Below are 19,882 nucleotides of genomic sequence, written 5' to 3'. Positions count from 1 at the left end.
CTGCTGAGAAAGACTGCTAATTCTAGTGCCTGCTGGCTTGTTTACAGGAGACAAAACCTTTTCTAATGTACCATATTTACTTGAATGTATTGCACACCTTTTTTTGGCCAAATTACATCACAAAAATTAGGGTGTGCATTAGATTTGATGGTGCCAGCAAATACTTTTTGGGTTTCAAGGTTTTGAAAATTGAGGTGTGCATTATATTTGCATAAATGCAGCATCTCCTAGCATTCTTTTCTTTCAGCAAGAAAAGGACAGCAACAAACGTTGTCGACCAACCATTGTACATTATGCATCACAGCAAGATGCACAGTTGTCATTTAAGAATAAAGGGGGCAAATTTCACATCCAGTCATAGAATCATAGAATAGAATCATAGAATCATAGAGTTGGAAGAGACCACAAGGGCCATCGAGTCCAACCCCCTGCCAAGCAGGAAACACCATCAGAGCACTCCTGACATATGGTTGTCAAGCCTCTGCTTAAAGACCTCCAAAGTAGGAGACTCCACCACACTCCTTGGCAGCAAATTCCACTGTCGAACAGCTCTTACTGTCAGGAAGTTCTTCCTAATGTTTATCGTTATGCCTACAATTAACAAGTGGAGCTGAATTGACTCTTATTGTCACTCTGAAAAAATACCAACATCCATGACTGTAGTCTTCACTTGGAATTATGGTAATGTTTTAATAAGCACAAGATTTCATGAAGATAGAAAGGCTATTTGCAGAGCATATGTAAAACCCACCAAGAAACACCTACTAGAAAGTTTCTAAAACGGTACTGCATACCTCTGTTACACGCCTTCCAACAGAGCTTATGCAATTCTGTACTAGTTCTTCAGTAGTAGTAAAAAAAATAAATTTTAGGTTTGGTAGGTTTTTTTCCACCCTGCAACATTCAGTATACTAATAATCAATACAAAGCTCTTACAATGTGGTTACCAATTTGGCAAAGTATAAAAAGTCTGCATTTACAAAGTTGAAAGGAACAATAAGAAGTTTGATCATTTTCAGCCCTACATATCTTTATGGATGTGCTGCTTTGCTTTTTATTGTTCAGTAATGCGTGCCTTTCCTAGGTATGCAGACTTGGGGCCAGCAGGAATAAGTGGCCTACAAGGTTTCATTTTTACAAATTTTGTTTTGAGCAAGCAGTTAGTTTCACATGAAAGATTCATTGCCTTGTAACATAGCATCAAAAAGTATTCCAAAACTCTCTTGAAATGCTAAATATAAAACCTGAATATAATACAATAGTGCAATTGCATTTTAAAATTGGCATCATTTCAAATTAGTGTTATAACAAAATTGGGTTCAGTTTAGAAAAATTCAATTTGACCAATTGGACTTTGTACATAGAAGCTGGTGAATCTTCAGTGAAGTGTGTTTTGCTGCTGCACTAGTTCAAAGACTGGAGTAGCACAAAAACTGGGGAAGGAAATGTGTTTTGGTATTTTGCATTCAAGTCCTGGGGCTTAAACAAAAGAACAACAACCCTGTTGAACCTAGAAAACAACTCAGAATATTCCAATTTCAGAAACCTCAGGAAATGTTAAACACTGGTGAGCCATGTTACCAGAGCAGTGGGGGATATAAAATATTTAAATTTGATTTCAGAAGGCACAAAACACAAAGCAAAACATGCTTGTGTTGTCTGTCACAAGGGAGCACAGAATATTTATGCAGTATGGAAAAGCTGTAGGATGTCTTAAAGGTGCAGATCTCCTCATGCAAAAGTCTAGATGTAAAAACTTGCAGAAAAGCAGCAGCAGGGAAAACAACTCCAGAGTTGGTGACACTCAAGTGTCAACCCTCAACTTGCACATGGTCTCTGCCTTCTATTGTATCAACATAGGAGACTGACCAATAGCATTGAGCTTACAACAAAACTTGAAGCAAGGAGCTACGGCAATGTTGGTTTACTGTGCGGGGACCAACTGTTTCCTTGCTTCATATAAAGGTATTAACACATCTAAAGAAAACCAACTGAGGTCAGGATTTTTTTTTCCCCTGCGCTTAAGGTGTAGGATAAAGGCAGAATGACAATTTTCTGGTCCTTACAGGACTTCCTATTGATCATGCCCCTATATCAGGGGTGGAGAACCTCAGGTCTAGAGTCTGAATTTGCTTTCAGGCCAGCTTTCAGGACTCTTCCCCGAGCCACTTCCATTGCCAACCCTATTCTCTGATGTCAAGTCCTTTTGGTGGGGTAGATAATGCTTCTTGCTTGCCAGGACAAAGGCGTGGATGTAGAAACCTGATTTCTGCATGGCTGGAATGTCGCTTGCTGTACAGAGGTGAGAGTCGTACACCCATTTCTCTGCCCATTTAGCCTTTGCTTCCACTCACCTTTTGCATCTAGCCCTGCCAACCACTAGTATGTGGCCCCTGGAAGGTTGCCCAGGAGAGAATGTGGCCCTTTGAGAAAAGGTTTCCCACTCCTGCCTTATCTTCAACAGCAGATAGGCTAGTCACTATATTTCTATAATCAGCCTGTCTTCATCATCACTGCTGCTTATGTCGTCATATTCCACGTGAGCTTGTTTGCTCATCACTTCCAAGCTTTGTTTTTTGTAGGGTTTGGATAGTGTTCCAGAGCTAGCTATGAAAGTAGAGGGGTTTTTGAAAGGAGGAAATCCAGCTTTAGAAAACTTTCCTTGATCATTGCCTGGTTTTGTAGAGTGGATGTTCTTCTCTGTACAGCTACAGTGGCCAGGAGAGCTGTTAGTCTCCTGCACAAGCCCTGAACTATGTAAAGGATTACTTGAAAATGATGTACCAGTAAGCAACTTGGATCCGAACAAAGCAGGACATGGAGTTTGGAAGGTGGAGGCAAGCTGCTCTTTTAGAGATGGATATAAATCCCCACCTGTGGGTTTTTCTTTTCTTCCTGTGACGTGGACAGAGGGCTCTAAGTCGGTAAAATTTTGATACTTTGATTCTACATTATCACAGTCTGCATTTGATCCCACAAATATAGGACTGATAACCTTTGAATCCATAATGCTGTGTGAATGGCTCTTGCCTGAAACTATCAGTTCAAAGTTGCAATGCTCAATGGAGGGCCAACAGTCGTCAGAAATAACATCTGGCTGTGGTTCTTCCTTAAATATTCCTAAGGCGTTGGCATCAAAGGTGTTTGCTTTTTCCACTACTGCATCAGTGGCCAGTGTAAAGGAATATGTTGCTTTTGAAACATCTGGAACTGCAGGCATCATCTGAAGAGAGAGACTGCCCCTGGAGTGTTCATTAGCAGACCCAGGAACTTCCTACCAGAGAAGGAGATGAAATTATCAATTCATTGAATTCACTTTCAAATCCAAAGCCACCAAGTGCATTGTGTAAATTAAATAACTCATTTAATTACACTGACTGCAGCCTTACCCAGAAGTTAGTCCCGCAGAATTCTATGGTGATGACTCCCAGGTAAGTGAGGTTAGGATTGCTGTTGCTGGGCAGTATTCAGTGCACTCTTTCTGTCAGCGCAGAGACATCTGGCTGTGTAATGGAACTTCCCCTCCCTCTCCTGTTTCCCCCAACTTAACCAGTTCTGGGAGTGTCCCAAACTCACTGTTATGAGTTTGGTGTGAAGCATTCAGCAGGAGAGGAAGGGAAAGTTGCACAAATTAAAATACTTGCGCTAAAGTCTTATTTCGTCAAGAAGTCTACTAAGGGCCTATGCTGAAGGTTATTTTCTCACTGCAAAACAGCTTGCAGTAAGTAGGCACCTTCTGGAAAAGGAATGTCATGCAACTTGTTCTTGTAAATGGCATCTATGTTTAAATTTGGGGGGTGACACATTCATGAGGTAAGTTTTCATATGGATAGCCATGGTGCCTGCCAAAATTCATCTTGTAATACAAATATCTTTATTGGAAATGGAAGATCACTGACCATCGCAAATGACTACCATTTCGTTTCCCCTCTTCTTGTCATAATATTAAGAGACAAGCAGTTCTGTTAAGTTCAATAAGTTTTCACGGAACAAATGAACTTCTCCCTCTCCTCCTTCTACCCCCCCCCCAATCTGTTCTGGAGTTCCTCCAACCCTTTGGATGAGAATTAGGGGAGGTGCATAGAGAGAAGAGGGGGACTTCCACTGTGTGATAGTTCTAGCACTAACAAGTCTATATGGCTGCCCTACACTACAGGGCCAGTTCCAAGGTTCAGGTGTTACTTTACAAGGTGCTTCACAATTTGGGTAGAGGATAACTCTAGGATCCCTGCCTGATCACTGAAGTCTTTCTTATAACTCATGGCTCAGATGCACAACTCATTTCCACCACGAACAGTGTGTTTAGTACTGTGGGACCAATTTCATGGAACTCTCAGTTGAGGTCAGCCAGGCCCCTTCCCTACTGAAGTTCTGGTACTTACTGAAGACTTTTTAAAAATTCCAGTAGCCATTTTAATTTAAGTTTGATTTTATAGTTTCAACTGATGTTTTATTTTTTGTATTGTACTTTTAACTTGTTTGTTTAATGATTTAATTAAGTATTATTAAGTTGAGTACCGCCCAAAATATCCCATTGCTTTTTGCGAATATTAAAACTACGCAGAGGGGAATGGCTGGTTTATCAACTACTTGTCCTTTCAGCTTTCAATTAGTCCAATGTTACTTGAGTTACCAAGAGTTGAAAAGGTATTCCCAAATGACTCCTTACTTCTTTCATCTGGTTCTTTTTCACAGAGGAAGCAGCTTTGTCAGTTGGGGTATACGATTTCTCCTGCTGTAGATTTTGGTCATTCCCTGTTTGGAAAGAAAACAGAGACACCGTGGTTAGCAGGCTGATTTTCGTTTTCCACTTTTTCTGGGCAAATAGGTTCCAGGTGGCTTCCACTTAAGATTTGAATTCATAGTTAGTGATATACAGAATGCATTTGACAAATGAAATTTTACAAGCAGTTGCTTAATATTTTAAACCTTTATTTATGTAGATGTTTTTGCCACCTTAACTGCTTGTTATGTCTTGAAATACATCAATGTATTTAAACATCTCTGTGAGCCAGGCTGGGCTATCAAATTTAGTTTACCATGCCCAAAGCCAACATTTATCTGCACTTCAATGGCAACATCATTATCAATTAAATTTGTATACCACCTTTCATCCAGAAGTCTCAGGGCTGTTCACAACTTAAAATTACAATATAAAAACACAAAATACATAATAAAAATAAGAACAAACACAAACCAACACATTTAAAAGGGCATCAGATTTCAGTCAGCCAAAGAGTTTGGTTGAAGAGGAACGAGAATTCTGAATTGCAGACCAACAGGTAAATGAAGTGGGGGCAGGGGGGGTGCAAATGTGGGTGAAAGTGTCCAGAATTAGGAACAAGGGGAGTAGAAACATGTTTCATGCTTTGAAAAGAGTTGTCACATCTGGGTATGGTACCTTTTAGCCCTCACAGATGACAGATGAGTTGCAAGTCAGAGAAGGAAAAATGGAATGCCCCAAAGGAATATAACACACACAGAAACAAAGTAACCAGGGAACGTATGATTAAACCTATTAATACCCTTTTTTTAACATGATGGAAATAATGGTGTAATAATTCTCAGCTCTATAGTCCATGTTTTCATACTTCCATCCATGGAAGCTGAAAGCACGTTATTGTAAAATCCATCCTGTGTAATAGTGTCAGCCTTATAGTTTCAATCTAAATGATCAAGAGAAAGGCTGGAAAACAAATGCTATGTTGGCTTCGATATATCCTTTAGCAATAGAAAAGCTGGGCCTCGTAGATACTCATCCCTTGAAAAACAGCTTACACTCCTTAGTGCAGCAATTACTAGTTCATGTCTCCAAGGAAACCGGTACCAAAGAGCTAAACAGAGATGATTAAAAAGGGAAAGATGTGGAAGCAAGGAGAATCTGCTGAAATGGAAACTGCCCCAAGCCTCTACTTTAATTCAAAGACAGACAGTGTTAAGTGGGGGCCCTGGGACACATGAAGTCCCACTGCTATAGAGATGGGGAGCCTGTGGCCCACAAGGTGTTATTGAATCCCAACTCCCATCAGCTCCAGCCAGCACAGTAAATGATGAGGAATGATGGGGGTTGTAGTCCAACTGCAGGAGAACCACAGGTTCCCCATCCCTGTACTAGCACCATATGTGGCCCAATGGGAATTAAAGTACTTTTGCACTTGACTCAAAATTAATGCAAGTACATTTGTCACGGTCTTGGTATCGGTTGTCTGGTACCAGACACCTTGACATGCCATTTCAAATCTTGTTCATCCCTTTTAAGGAGTGTAGTGTAAGTACATACAAGACTTAAGACTTGACAACTTAGACAGCATGGCCAAGAATTGGCATCTTCCAAAATTTTCACCTGCATCCAAGAGCAAATGTTCTATTAGATGCTTAAAGGGACCCCTGACCATTAGGTCCAGTCGTGGACGACTCTGGGGTTGTGGCGCTCATCTCGCTTTACTGGCTGACGGAGCTGGCGTACAGCTTCCAGGTCATGTGGCCAGCATGACTAAGCAGCTTCTGGTGAACCAGAGCAGCGCACGGAAACGCCATTTACCTTCCCACCGGAGCGGTACCTATTTATCTACTTGCACTTCATGCTTTCGAACTGCTAGGTTGGCAGGAGCAGGGACCGAGCAATAGGAGCTCACCCAGTCGTGGGGATTCGAACGGCCGACCTTCTGATTGGCAAGCCCTAGGCTCTATGGTTTAACCCACAGCGCCACCCGCGTCCCTTCTATTAGATGCTTACTTGACGTAATTAAGAATGTGGCATGTAACCATTTGTGCCAGGGCTATCTTTCATATGAACCATGAATTAAGAGGGAAAGACAGTGAAGCTGCCATGAAGGGAGCTGTGGAGGAATGCCCCTTGAACATGACCTATGTAGCGCTATGTAAGCCTCCCACCAGCGCAACAATTTTAGCTTGCACATTGGGCTTTTATCGCCATTGAATGTCCCCTAAATCTATTCTAGGGGTTTCCCCAAGCCTCCAAGACTTAGTTGGGAAGGGTGTAGGGAACAAATGGGGAGTCCTATTGCACAAGTGAAATTTCTTGTGCTGACAGGAAGAGAGAACTAGGTATTTAGCAGGAGTCAGCATCCCTCTGTGAGCAGAGGCAGCGCAAGGTGGGTGCAGTACGCCCCAGGTGCCATACCTGAGGGGGTGACATCGCCGCAGGTGGCGCACCCCCCCAGATGCTCCCTGCTGCTGGCACACACCCCTGGGACACGCACCACTGGCAGAGTACCCCCCACCTCTGTCTGTGAGAAAGATTGAACTTCTGCATTCAAAGCAGCTACTCTCCCACTGACCTACGAGCCCTTCCCAAACACATGTAGTACACATGAATGCTTGCTGGGGAGCTGCAAAAAAAGCCCATGAAGCAGTAAGGAGCAGCTGCACTTGAGCTGAGAATAGTCTGGGGTCAGTCACCAAGCCATCCAGCTGGACTGGAGTAATGATGTGCTCCCAATTATTATCTCCTGATGAGACCAGAGGGACATTGCCTGCGTGTGAGTCGTGAAGGCCACTCCCTGCAAGGCCCTTTCCATCTGGCCTAGGGGGTGGGGCCCAGACTCACCCAGCTCCACCAAAGAGGCTCCTGGTGAGACCAGAGGGACATCGCTATGCCTGACAACAAACCCTAACTACTGGATTATTTTGCCCCATTTTTTTGTGCCTGCCAAACAGCCGTGTCATGCTTATTTTATTCTCTTGTTAATCATGCTGTTTTAAATGTGCATTTTAAATTTGACTTCACTTAGAAATTTATTTATTTATTGGAAATGTTTAAGATTATTTTTCTGGTTAACTTTGTTTGTGTTCAATATGTATTCTGTAGTTGACCTCCTTTGTAACGTTTTATTTTGAAATCTTTAAGCTAATATTTCAGTTTTCTGTTAATTATGTTGCTTTGACTGTATACTCTATATTTGATTTTCTTCTGATTGTGTTATTGGTGTTTTATTGATGTTTTAATATTCTGTAGACCGCTTTGAGTTTATTCTTAAAAATATAAAACAGTACAGTGGTACCTTGGGTTAAGAACTTAATTTATTCTGGAGGTCAGTTCTTAACCTGAAACTGTTCTTAACCTGAGGTACCACTTTCACTAATGGGGCCTCCTGCTGCAGCCGCGCAGTCGCAGCGTGATTTCTGTTCTCATCCTGAAGCAAAGTTCTTAATCCAAAGTACTATTTATGGGTTGGTGGAGTCTGTCACCTGAAGCGTCTGTAACCCGAGGTACCACTGTATAGAAATAAAATGAAGAAGAAGAAGAAGAAGAAGAAGAAGAAGAAGAAGAAGAAGAAGAAGAAGAATTAGCCATGGAGAGCTAACCTTACCTTGAGAGGCTGTTGGAAGACAGGACCATTTCCCACAAGGTTCACGGCTGTCAGATGTGTGGGAATTGGGACGCCTTTTGGGGGTCTCCAGGGGCCTGTTTGCTGGCCAGCGTTGCTTGCCCAGTCTGTTGGTTTTCAGCAGAATGTGTCTATGTCCATAACTCCCCTTATATCTACAAAGTAAAATATACAGGTTTATGTCTTTGGAATGCTTTATGACCTTGTTTCCCGAGGGCCACATCTCATCACAAGCATTGGAGGGCCCTTCCGGATTGGTGCTTTTGTGCAGGTGTGTTCTGCAACATGCCACACAATAACTGTGCATTAGTGATGGATCTACACTGGACCATCCACACATGGTTCTACTTCATTAGTTGTTCTGTGGTGCTTCTCCAATATTACCACATTATCGCCATCTGCAGGGGAACTCCTGCACTAAAGTGCACACAAAAAAGCTGAACCAGGAATTAAAAAACCCAACCCAACCATATATGGTATAAAAAGTTACTGGATTTCAGCAGGAAGTTATGGGACATGCACAGATTGGAAACACAGCAGTACGTTCACCCCGAAACCTAGTGGCTGAAGTAGAGATTCCAGCTCCAAGCAACATTCCAGCCCCTGATATACAACAGTTCACAGAAGCAGATCAAGCAAGAGTGGGAAGCATACATCTTGTGAATCATCTGTCTTATGCGGCTTTTGTATGAGAAAACAGGTTCTTAACATTCCAGTTCTCACCTTTTAGACTCTAAATGACTGAAAAGCAGGATAAAATATGTTTTAATGACTAATACTGAAAATATTGCCTTTCCTGTTTCGTAATGAAGCCATTATTTGTTCTGTAGTGCTTGCCAATATCTTGAAATCAATAATGATGCATATGAAAGCATATCTGCAATTTAACATTAATCCAGTTAATGCCACCAAAGAGGCGATTTACCCCTGCTGAAGACTTGGCCTCAAGACCCATATGTTTTGCTTCATTATTGTAAACTGAAATTTGGTGACCAATCAAACCCACACATAACTCTTTCTTGAACTTAGTTGCCTATGACGCCAAAAATGCCAGCTAATCTTCTACTTGGGACAAGGGTAGCCACATAACATGTGTTCTAAGTCACAATGTGGCTCCATATGTATTCTTCACTTTAAGTGTTCTTGATGATACCATCTGTTTTGTCTGAGTTCAGTCAGTTACGATCAGAAAGCAAATTCTCGTCCAAAAACCATTTGGCCTAATTCAGTTTTCTTTTAACCATATTGCAAATGGCAAGGGTGACTTCATGCGTGGTCTAATCTGATGTTACTACAGATATGAGATTCAGGACTACACCCATGCTAATCACATTGTGTTTTATGGCAGCTCTTATGTAACATTATACGAGCACTGCAATTAAACAGTGCTCGTCAAATTTCAGGATTTATCAGCCATGCTGATAGGAGAAGATACCTTCATCTGTACTTCCTTTGGCATCTATTATTTGCTCTCCTCTCCCACCTTCTTTGTCACCTCTCTTTCTTCTCTCTCCTTTACGAACTCAGTCATTTTGTATTCACGGGGGAGCCAGAGAATAGTTAAAGGTAAAGGGACCCCTGAACATTAGGTCCAGTCATGACCAACTCTGGGGTTGCGGCGCTCATCTTGCTTTATTGGCCGAGTGAGCTGGCGTACAGCTTCCGGGTCATGTGGCCAGCATGACTAAGCCGCTTCTGGCAAATCAGAACCATTTACCTTCCCGCCGGGGTGGTACCTATTTATCTACTTGCACTTTGACATGCTTTCAAACTGCTAGGTTGGCAGGAGCAGGGACCGAGCAATGGGAGCTCACCCCGTCGTGGGGATTCGAACCGCCGACCTTCTGATCAGCAAGTCCTAGGCTCTGTAGTTTAACCCACAGCGCCACCCGCGTCCCAGTAGAGAATAGTTACGGAGACAAATATAATCATAAATAGCCAGGACCGGGGCAGCCCATCCCGTTTCACCACCTGAGGCAAAATAGGAATGTACCGCCTTGTTCATGGCTCCCTTGCTTACTGGGGTTGCTGAAGCACCTCATTTACCATGGTCTCAGGAAGCTTACAGGAACCTCTCCAGAGGTGGCAGTGGGGCAGCACCTGAGGCAGCCACATCAGGACAGACCAGCCCTGACCAGGTACAAAGTCCGGTTTTTCACATTTTAGTTGATGTTGCAAAGAGAACACCATCAATGAAACTTCTACCCACAGAGATACACACATGCACTTTTGTTCTAAGAGAAAAAGACATCAAGAACAGTACATCTGGAGCTACCACCACGCCATGTTTGTAAATACTACACATATCCAGAGAAAAATATTTTTCTATTAGATTGAACCCCAATATTTCTCACCGTTTTTGACTGATCTTCATTTTTTTCCTTTTACGGCTTCTCTTTCCTTTATTGGTTGCGAGTCCTCTCACTTTGTTAAGCTTTTCTTTTGCCTCTTCTGCCTCTGGAATGTCTTTTAACAGCACATCAAATCCAGTTGTTGTAAAGCACTGCTGCAAATATAAAAATAAAACAAAATGGCAAGATAAATGTAATTTTTTAAACCACCAAAATTATGGAAGAATTTAACCCATATATAGAGCACTAGAGAGAGAGAGCTCAGAGATCAGGGACAGTAGCAGCAGCTGCCCAGAGGACTCCCAAGTAGAGGGGGCGAAGTGAGCAGGTTGAGGGAATACTCCACAAGGGAAGGTGTTCGTAGAAGGGGGAGAGGCTGCCAGTTATGCAGGCAAGGGGTGACATAACTGGGCTCCTGAGCCCCACAGGGGTGCTGCAGAAAGAATGTAGTTGGTCAAGGGAGCCGTGGACTAAAAAAGGTTGAAAACCTCTTAGTTAGATACTACAACCCATGGAAAGCATGTCATAACCATGACTGAGAGCTCTATTAAGGTAGGTGATCACCCCATGTTTCGAAGGTATCAACCAATGTTTGTCATGGATGGCCCCATGGCCCTTGGATATCAGAGTATGAATTGATCATAGGCTGCTAGTATTAAGTACTAACAAGATAACATATGAGTCTGCTCCTTAACCACCATTCTTCCATTTTATTCTAGGTACAATGTGACATTTCCCCTATTTGGGAAGGAAGGGAGTAAAGGAATTACCTTCTCTATCTGCTGCTTCTGTGAAAAGCAAGTGACTGGTGCTTTGGGGGTCCCAGCCGTCAAGCCTTGGCTAGCAGCCTTCTTGGTACTTTTCATTTGGCAAAAGGAAAGACTACATTTTGACACCATGCTTTCATTTTTGCAGGTATGCAGGGAAGAATAAGCAGAATATTTCTTCTCCATCTGTTCAACAGGAAGAGGGAGGTTTCTAGATAAGCAGCACCACGTTAGCTGAGGCTCCGCATTTAGAGTTGGGAAGGATATATTCAAGCTCGGAACTTTCAAGTTTCCCTCACGAGAAACTGCACTTAATTGGGAAAGAGTGCAGACTTCCTTTTGTTGGGTGCAGAGCACATGGCAATAAAGCGTGTTCGACGAATGGCAAAGGCATTTGGAACTATCAACCGAACAGCTGGGCAGATCCTGAAATCCTGGAAAAGGGTTAACAGCCGATTGCCATTCCGTGATTTTTGTGTCTGTGTTTCCACAAAAAACTGCCCTTTCCACCAATGAAGACACAGATAGAACTGAACTGTTCCCTGAGTGTATTAACTGAAGGGCGGGACTTTGCCCTGTCACGTCCGAAGATATAAGAAACCCTCCTCTATACATAGATGTAAAGCATATTTTTCCCCCTGGCATCTGTGATGTACAAACAATCACATGTCCATCCCCTTCCTGGGGCAGCTTTTGATCACCTAAATGGTCTCCGTTATTGGCTCCTTTCCCCTCATCTTTCGTCTTCTCCTTCTGCCTGACATTCTGAAGATGGCATCTTCTGTCTAACCTGGTTGTGATGCTGGTGGTTTCTAGGATAGCTGGTGAGCAAACTACCAGAGACTTCAGCGTTGTATGTACTTCCCCTTTTAGCTCTTTTGTTCTGTTCGGATGACTCAGTTCCAATTGCAAAGGGCACAAAAAGACATCTGTGGAGCTGGTTCCAACTGATCTATTGTTACTGGCAAGGGAAGAGGAGTCAGCTGACGTGCAGGGCAATGAAATACAGGGCATTTCCTTTGACACTCCTGCTAGAATTAATGGCATGTCTGTACTATTCGCTTCTTGTGCACATTTTAGGATATACTTTGGGAGAAATTCATTTTTCTTTAGATGTGGAGGTCCTTGATCAACTGCTAGATGATGTGTGTGGGGTGGTGCCGTATCTCCACTCTGATATGACATTTCTGTCCCTGTTATCATCGGACATGGGTTTTCTGTCAGTTTTTGTAAAGCAGATGAATTGCAGGCGTGCTCCTTTTTTATCCCAGCCTTGAGTTGTTCAGAAAATGAAAATGCTGGTACACTTGCTTTATCAGTGAGATTAGCAACATCACCCTTATTATTAGAAACCATTATGGGATATTTGACTGCTTCCTCATATTCCATGTTGCCACCTGATGCATTTGCTCCTACTGTTCCTGTCTGCTTTTCTCCTTTAACTGAGTGACTTACTGATACTGGAGCAACCATATTAAGAAGTTTGCAATGGTCTAGTGGTTTCACAGTTCTCTCTTCTGAGCTGCTGTGACCAATACTGACTTTTAGTTTTGTATTTTCTTTGCTCTTCAGTTTATCCACTTTTAACTTTTTTCTCTCCGAGGGTAACTTTTGAAGTGCCTGCACTGGCTCACTGCTGTCGCACTGGTGTGGTGGTAAGACCCCCTGCTTAAGTTGAAAGCTTTCTTTCCCACCAGTATCTTCTCCTTTGCAGGTCAAAATATCATCATGTAATGGGGGCAAAAGTTTAATAAATTCCTCTTGTGTAATTGTCTCCTCTGAGCCAGTATTATGCAAGCTGGCAGTGTTTAATGAGGTAACAGTCTCTTGATCTGTGGCTTGCTGAAGTGGGAACTTCAGTTCACAACTGGTACTTAAAGGCTGGACCTGAGTGTTGCTATTTGATTCTTCCTCTGAAACACCCAATTCTTTGCATCTGTGTTCCAGAAGTGTTTTAGTCATATCACTGTGTTCACAATCACTGACAGTACTTGATGTTTCCATTGATTCTGCAAAGCTCCTTGAACTCTCCTGTAAGGAAACACATTGCAATATAGGACTACTGATAGAACGGCCTTTCAGTTCTTCAGTATTCAGTTTTGCAGAAATGGCTGCCACTGTGTTGCTTCTGCCTTCTCTTGGCAGAGTAACTCCCTCCTGACTAGTTGTTTCCTTGGCATCCAAATGGGTGCTTGAAGTATCTGTCTTATTTTCCTTTGGTTTCTTGGTCATTTGACTGCTTTTCATTTTCTGGTAGATTTTCTTAAATGTCTCATCCCCATAAACCTGCCATTTTTCCTGAGAGAACATTTTAAATTTTCTTTGACTGGGTTTCTTATGCTTTGCGTTTGCTCCTTCCCCCCCAGCTCCAGGCTTCTTAGTGCCTTTCATCTCTTCCGAAGAAGATGAAGATTCAATCACGTTACTTAGCAGTAAGTCATCTACTGCCACCTGTCTGACAAGAGCTCGGGGGTGGCTGTTAGGAAAGCCTGCTGTACTTGCAGCAAAGTTGTTGCTATGCAATAAACCAGAAAAACTTGTGTTTGGGGACATTCTAGCGAAAGAAGTTAATTTTGAACTATCTATTTGATCCTGTACCCTCCTAGTACTCTCAACAAAAGGCAAAGAGTTACTTCTGGTAACAGGCACGCAATCAATTGTCGTAGAGAACTGAGTGGGGACAGAGTGAAAAAACAATGGCTTTGATTTTTCCACAGGTGTGAATATAGACTTGGCTGAGAACAGAGAAAGGTTCTTTTTTCTGTTTATGTCAACAGGCCGTATGTCAAAATGGAACGAGTCTTTATACGTATAAGGCATCGGCAAGTCAATGCTGCCCTGCTTGGACAGAACTGTTTTCCTGGGTCTAACATTGTCCAGTTGAGTGTCATCCACCACAGCTTTATTTTGAGATATTAGCTTTGCGATATGCTCCTCCAATTTCTTTTTCTCAAACGTTAAGGCTCCTGGTGCTTTCTCAGCCAAATCTACTTTTGAGCTATTTCCTGCTGTGTACCTGAGGTTGCTAATGGCTGTATCACTTTCTGACTCTATGCTGTGCTCACAAAGACTGTGCAGAGGGCTGGGAGACAGCATCTGCTGTTCCACACTATCAGAGCGTGACAGGTATCCTGAGTCAGTGCTTTCACATTTCTTCAGCTTGTAGTCTGGAGATCTGCTGTCCCATAGCTTCTCCGAGTACGTGGCTTGCTGCCTCTGTAGCTGACTGTGCTTACTGACAGTTGGAGACCTTTGCTCCTGAATCTTTCTTCTCTGGAGCGAATTCAATGGATCTTTCATGGTCTCTTTCTCAAGGGCATTCTGACTTAGCCCTCCGTGATAGTTGTCCGCTGTCATCCACTGGTTTTCAGATCCAAGGAATAAAGCATTCGCTGCCGGCAAAGAAGCATCAGGAAGGTGCTTCTCCCTAGTTAACACATCTGTGGACTCTGAAATGGCTTGTTTAATCAATGTCCTTTGCTGGTCACAGTTTCTATCGTTGGCTTTTGTTGTCTGGAGAGCTCCAACACTTTCAGACAACTTCTCGTTCTCTTCTAATGTACTACTGTTGTCAGATTCTGAGGGCTGCCTGGCATTGTTTACATGTGTTTGGGATCTCCTATGTTTATACAGATTGCTTTGAGTTTTAAATGCAATGCCACACGTAGTACACGGGAAAGGTCTCTCACCTGTATGTGAGCGTATGTGTTTCTCAAGAACACTTGGTTTTAGGCAATCACGGCCACAATGTTTACAGAGGTACTTCCCAGCACTTTTGGATTTCCCTGGGCTTCCAAGTGGCAGGCATGGAGAAGGATTTTGTGGCAAAACCGATAAACCACTAATTATATTTATTGTCCTAGGTTGCTTCTGAATGACTGCCTGAAGTTGATCTGTCCCCTCTGAATGTAAAACTGGGCTTACGATTAAAGGCATACTAGTGCTGTCTAAGTTGATACTGGTTCGGCCTGTGGGCAGTCTGTTGTTTGGATGATGACATTCTGCCTGGGTAGGTTGATAAAGTGGTATGGTAAGGGCTTTCAGGTATATAGTCTGGGAGACACCTTGTTCTGGCTGAAGGACCACCGGACTCAGTGAGAGATTTGATGCTGCTGGCACTGCTTGAAGGCAAGAGAGCTGAACTGGCTGATCTTTTAGTGACACTGGAGGACAAGGAAGTCTCTGCGCCTCCATTCTCTTTATGTTATACAACTGTTCAATTGTCTGTAGAAGAAATAAAACAGAAGCCGTTAAATTGAAATCAACACTATGGGTTGGAAGAAGAATTAGTTCAATTTAGATCTCATTGACAGCATTCTGAAAACTTGTCAAAATTTAAGTTGATTTGATATCCAACTGATATCAAAGGGGCCTGAGAGATAGCTGAGTCTGGATCCATCCCTCTGTTTATTTCCCACATTCTGAAGTTAAATGTCAACTGTAGTTTTTGGTCTTCTCATAGGAATCTGGGCCATTGCGGTAAAGAGAATAGTGGACTACATGGATCTAATATTGCAGGGCTCTTCTTCTCTTCTGACAATTCACAGTCATTTTTTAAAGAAAGCTGAGTGTTAACTTTGATATTTAATTTAGCTGTCACTCTGGGAAACAATGCTCTAAACATTCCTAAAAAGAAAGCCAAATGTCCCGATCCCACAGAAAACGAACTAACAAAACTTACATTTTAATCAGCACCTGCTGGTTTAAAAAACAACTGAATGAAGGCAGGCCTCAATTATCAGGAAACATGAGCCAACAGATATTCAGGGACTTGGTTTTGCTTCTAAATCTGTCATGCACTCTCACTAATAAAGTAGAAAATATCAAGCTTTCATGGACCAAGGCTCAATGCAGTGCTTAAAGTAAACTCGAAATGGAAGTGGCAGGACACTAGCCGCCCCACAAAACTCATAATATTAAATACTGATGGCTGTGTGTCCTTACAAATTGGTAACACATCAGTTTTAACTATTTTAAGTAGACAAGATATATTCTAGAGTTTGACCTTAAAATTAATTTGCAACACAAATGTCAGGTTAAAGGGCAGGGCGCCTGTGTCTTTAAGAGCAGTGGAAAAGGAAAACCTTTGTCAAGCATGGAATACAGAGGTGAGAAGCTTCTGATACTCAACTTCTATTGGAGTCGCCAATAGGAGTTTCCTCCTGTGCCAAAGGGGAGGGACACGGGTGACGCTGTGGGTTAAACCACAGAGCCTAGGACTTGCCGATCAGGTCGGCGGTTCGAATCCCCGCAACGGGGTGAGCTCCTGTTGCTCAGTCCCTGCTCCTGCCCACCTAGCAGTTCAAAAGCACGTCAAAGTTCAAGTAGGTAAATAGGTACTACTCCGGCGGTAAGGTAAACGGCATTACCATGCACTGCTCTGGTTTGCCAGAAGCGGCTTAGTCATGCTGGCTACATGACCTGGAAGCTGTACGCCGGCTCCCTCGGCCAATAAAGCGAGATGAGCGCTGCAACCCCAGAGTCAGCCACGACTGGACCTAACGGTCGGGGTCTCTTTACCTTTACCTTATCTGTGCCAAAGACCAGCTTGGGAAGGGCTTTTCAACAGTATCAGAGGAATAATTGCTTAACACCTCCCTCCCCATAGGTCGTATCCCCAATTCTTAGAGCACCTGCCAGCTGCTATGAGCAATTTAACACAAATACATGTAACACCATGTCACTTCTGTTAAGTGTACATGTAGTTTTTGGCCCTAAGCATGGCTACTGCACTGAAAGTTTTCACAGAACTGTTTCTATTAACAGCCCCCTCTATCAAGACCCCCTCCAACAGTCTAGCTATTACCTGCCATTTGGCTTTCCTTCACTCAGAACTGTTTCCTGCCCCGATTATATTATCTGAGGTCTTATGCATGAGTTGCTATCTGCATCCCCCCCCCCAATTATTAGATTTTAAACTATCCATTATTTTGGCTTGCAAACCACTTGGGAGTGTATTGGCAGAGAAATGTAAGTAAATAAGTAAGTAAGTAAGTAAATACAGTGGTGCCTCGCAAGACGAAAAGAATCCGTTCTGTGATTCTCTTTGTCTAGCGGTTTTTTCGTCTTGCGAAGCAAGCCCATTGACGGATTAGCGCTATTAGCGGTTTATCTGCTGATCGGATCAGCTGATAAGCGGCTTAGCGGCTTAGAAAAAGGGGGGAGGGGAAAAAACCAGCAGGAACTCGCAAGACATTGTCGTCTTGCGAAGCAAGCCCATAGGAGATTTGTTTTGCGAAGCACCTCCAAAACGGAAAACTCTTTCGTCTAGCGAGTTTTCCGTCTTGCGAGGCATTCGTCTTGCGGGGCACCACTGTAAATAAATAAATAGATGTACTCACACAATGGCTTCAAACAAGCCACTATCACTGCATGCACACAACACATGTACTGTAAAAATGCATTTTAATGTGACTCCCAGCCTGAAGGACTGGCATTAATTAAAGGTCAAAGGGTCATAGTATAATATAGAATATAATATTACACAGATGGCGTGAAGCAGCCATCCGCCTTGATGCCAGCAGTTCAATGTTTTCCAAAACAAGCTGATGTTATCTTGCTTTGTGGCATCCGGTGTTTTTCACATTTTTGTCTCTTTTTGTTGTTCTCCATGTTCTGAAGATTCTTCTACAGGATAGACACAGTGTGCTCCTTTACATGTGGAAACTGTAGCATGGTCTACATATGCAGCAGAATGAGGGGGAAGAGTGGACTGTACTGCTTTCAGCTGCAGGAGGAGTATGTAATTTCTGAATGTTTATATTACATTATAGGTGTCACATTTTTTAAAAAAAACCAAACCAACTGTGAAAACACTTTGCACAGAAATCCTTGTATGTTTTTCTGATATCTTGTAAGTTTCATGTGGGCTACTAGGCTGACAATTCATCCAATTCTCTATGTATAAAATGTAAAAACAGTACAGCATATCAGTTTGTTCATTTATTTTACTTAACAAAACTTAATTCCCAAAGAATGTGTTTAACCCAAGAACGTATTTTGTTTGTTACTTTGTTATGTTTTTCTGTGTTTTTATACTGTAAACCACCCAGCAATGCTCGGTGGTTTAACATTTTGTTAAACTGATCCCTCCAGTTTCTGCCATCTCGTAAATTTGATTCCAAAGTTGCCAGTCCAGCTTGAACCATCCTTTCTATCCTGCAACAACCTATAGTTTAAACTATCGTTGTCTTTCGTAATAAGTTGTACATTCTTTTATTCTAGGCACTGGTCTCTGTCCAGTTACTGATTCCCCCTAATACACTTGTGCCCTACTGTAAGTGTAATTTACCATTTAGCATAACATGACTCTTAGCTAAAGGCCCTGAATTATGAGATAAAGGCAGTAAAAGGAATTTTGCAAGATATATTATCTCTGGAATTTCCCCCTTCTCTGCAGCACAAGTGGAGAATCTGCATGCTGGAAAAGGCCAAATGTTATTTTAAAATAAGTTTCCTTCCCTCATGATTGCTGTAAAAAAAAATCTGAAAAAGTGGACTGCCTGTGCTTTTTCTTCAAGGTTTCTTCAGTTAAAGAAAGATGCTTTATCAGCATTTTGAATCCCAGCCAAAGTGTGCCCCCAATTACATTTTAAGCTTGCACAGGGACAGACTGTACCTACATGGGAACATACAGCAAGAAGCTGAACTTGTTTCTCTTTGACAGAAGGATGCTGGGCTTATGGCCAACATACATCATTCATATACATCATTAATTCTGTAGAGCTTAAAGTTACCGGCAATGCACCCCTTAAAATCAATTGCAATGCATTCATTTAAACATTTCCCATAAGCCCAGAATTTACTGAATAAGGGATGGTTTTCTAATTGTTTGGAAAGATGAACCAAATACACCATATATGGTCTGTTAAGAATATTTTTATTCAATGGGACCAAAAAATGCAACCTACAAAACTCCCCCCCCCCCAAAAAAAAAGGTTTGTTATAAATGCACCCATTTGGTTTCCAAACATTAGGAGTTTTTCACAAAGCCCAGATGTTGCAAAACCTATAGACCAGAAATTATTTGCTACTAGGAAAATTACTAATAAGGACTTAATACAACCAAAAAGATTCTCAGGAGCTGGGTTAATTGGAAGGTATTTCCCGAACAATCCAGCCAGGATGCTCTTAGGCTAACTCGGGACTGCCAGGAATACGCTTTTATTTGTTGCTTGGTCCCGCTTCAGTTCTGCAAGGAACTTATCATGGTTAGTGTGTGGAGCCACATTAAACTTGTGAATAAAATGCCTCGGGGATGTGATGTTCCTATACCAACAGCACAGGAGGTTTTGGAGCCCGGTGTGCTTGCAAAACCTGCTTGGTAGACTTTTCTTTTTTCAAGAACTACCAGGGTTTGTCAGCTGCAGTAGGAACATGGAAAGCTGCCTTATGGGAAGACCAAAGGTCCGTC

General features: G+C 42.4%; 1 protein-coding gene and 1 long non-coding RNA gene across 19 annotated transcripts in view; one reads left to right on the top strand and one right to left on the bottom strand.

Moving 5' to 3' along the window:
* Positions 1-670: 670 nt before the first annotated feature.
* The window catches only part of ZNF831 (zinc finger protein 831), a 46,522-nt gene continuing 27,310 nt past the window's right edge, over positions 671-19,882 (bottom strand). For 15 of the 17 annotated variants that reach the window (XM_082225780.1, XM_082225773.1, XM_082225779.1 and 12 more), the window contains 5 exons: positions 11,473-15,693; positions 10,706-10,857; positions 8,334-8,506; positions 4,670-4,755; positions 671-3,274 (listed from right to left, as the gene is read on the bottom strand). In XM_082225780.1, coding sequence (XP_082081906.1) covers positions 2,480-3,274; positions 4,670-4,755; positions 8,334-8,506; positions 10,706-10,857; positions 11,473-15,663 — 5,397 coding nt within the window. In that variant the 5' untranslated portion in view covers positions 15,664-15,693 and the 3' untranslated portion in view covers positions 671-2,479. Of the gene's footprint in view, positions 3,275-4,669; positions 4,756-8,333; positions 8,507-10,705; positions 10,858-11,472; positions 15,694-19,882 lie in introns of those variants that run through there. The other 2 variants (XM_082225782.1, XM_082225781.1) reach the window with 2 other exon arrangements.
* Positions 17,366-19,388, top strand: LOC309534420. 2 transcript variants are annotated; one of them, XR_014220703.1, is made up of 2 exons: positions 17,366-17,451; positions 17,801-19,388. It is a non-coding gene; the product is annotated as an uncharacterized lncRNA (long non-coding RNA). The 2 variants fall into 2 exon arrangements; XR_014220704.1 differs by having other exon boundaries at positions 17,366-17,455.

The sequence above is a fragment of the Podarcis vaucheri genome (assembly GCF_965113315.1).
Source record: "Podarcis vaucheri genome assembly, chromosome: 6".
NCBI lineage: Eukaryota > Metazoa > Chordata > Lepidosauria > Squamata > Lacertidae > Podarcis > Podarcis vaucheri.
Note: the sequence above shows the minus strand (reverse complement) of the source record. Positions and strands in the feature narration are given on the sequence as shown.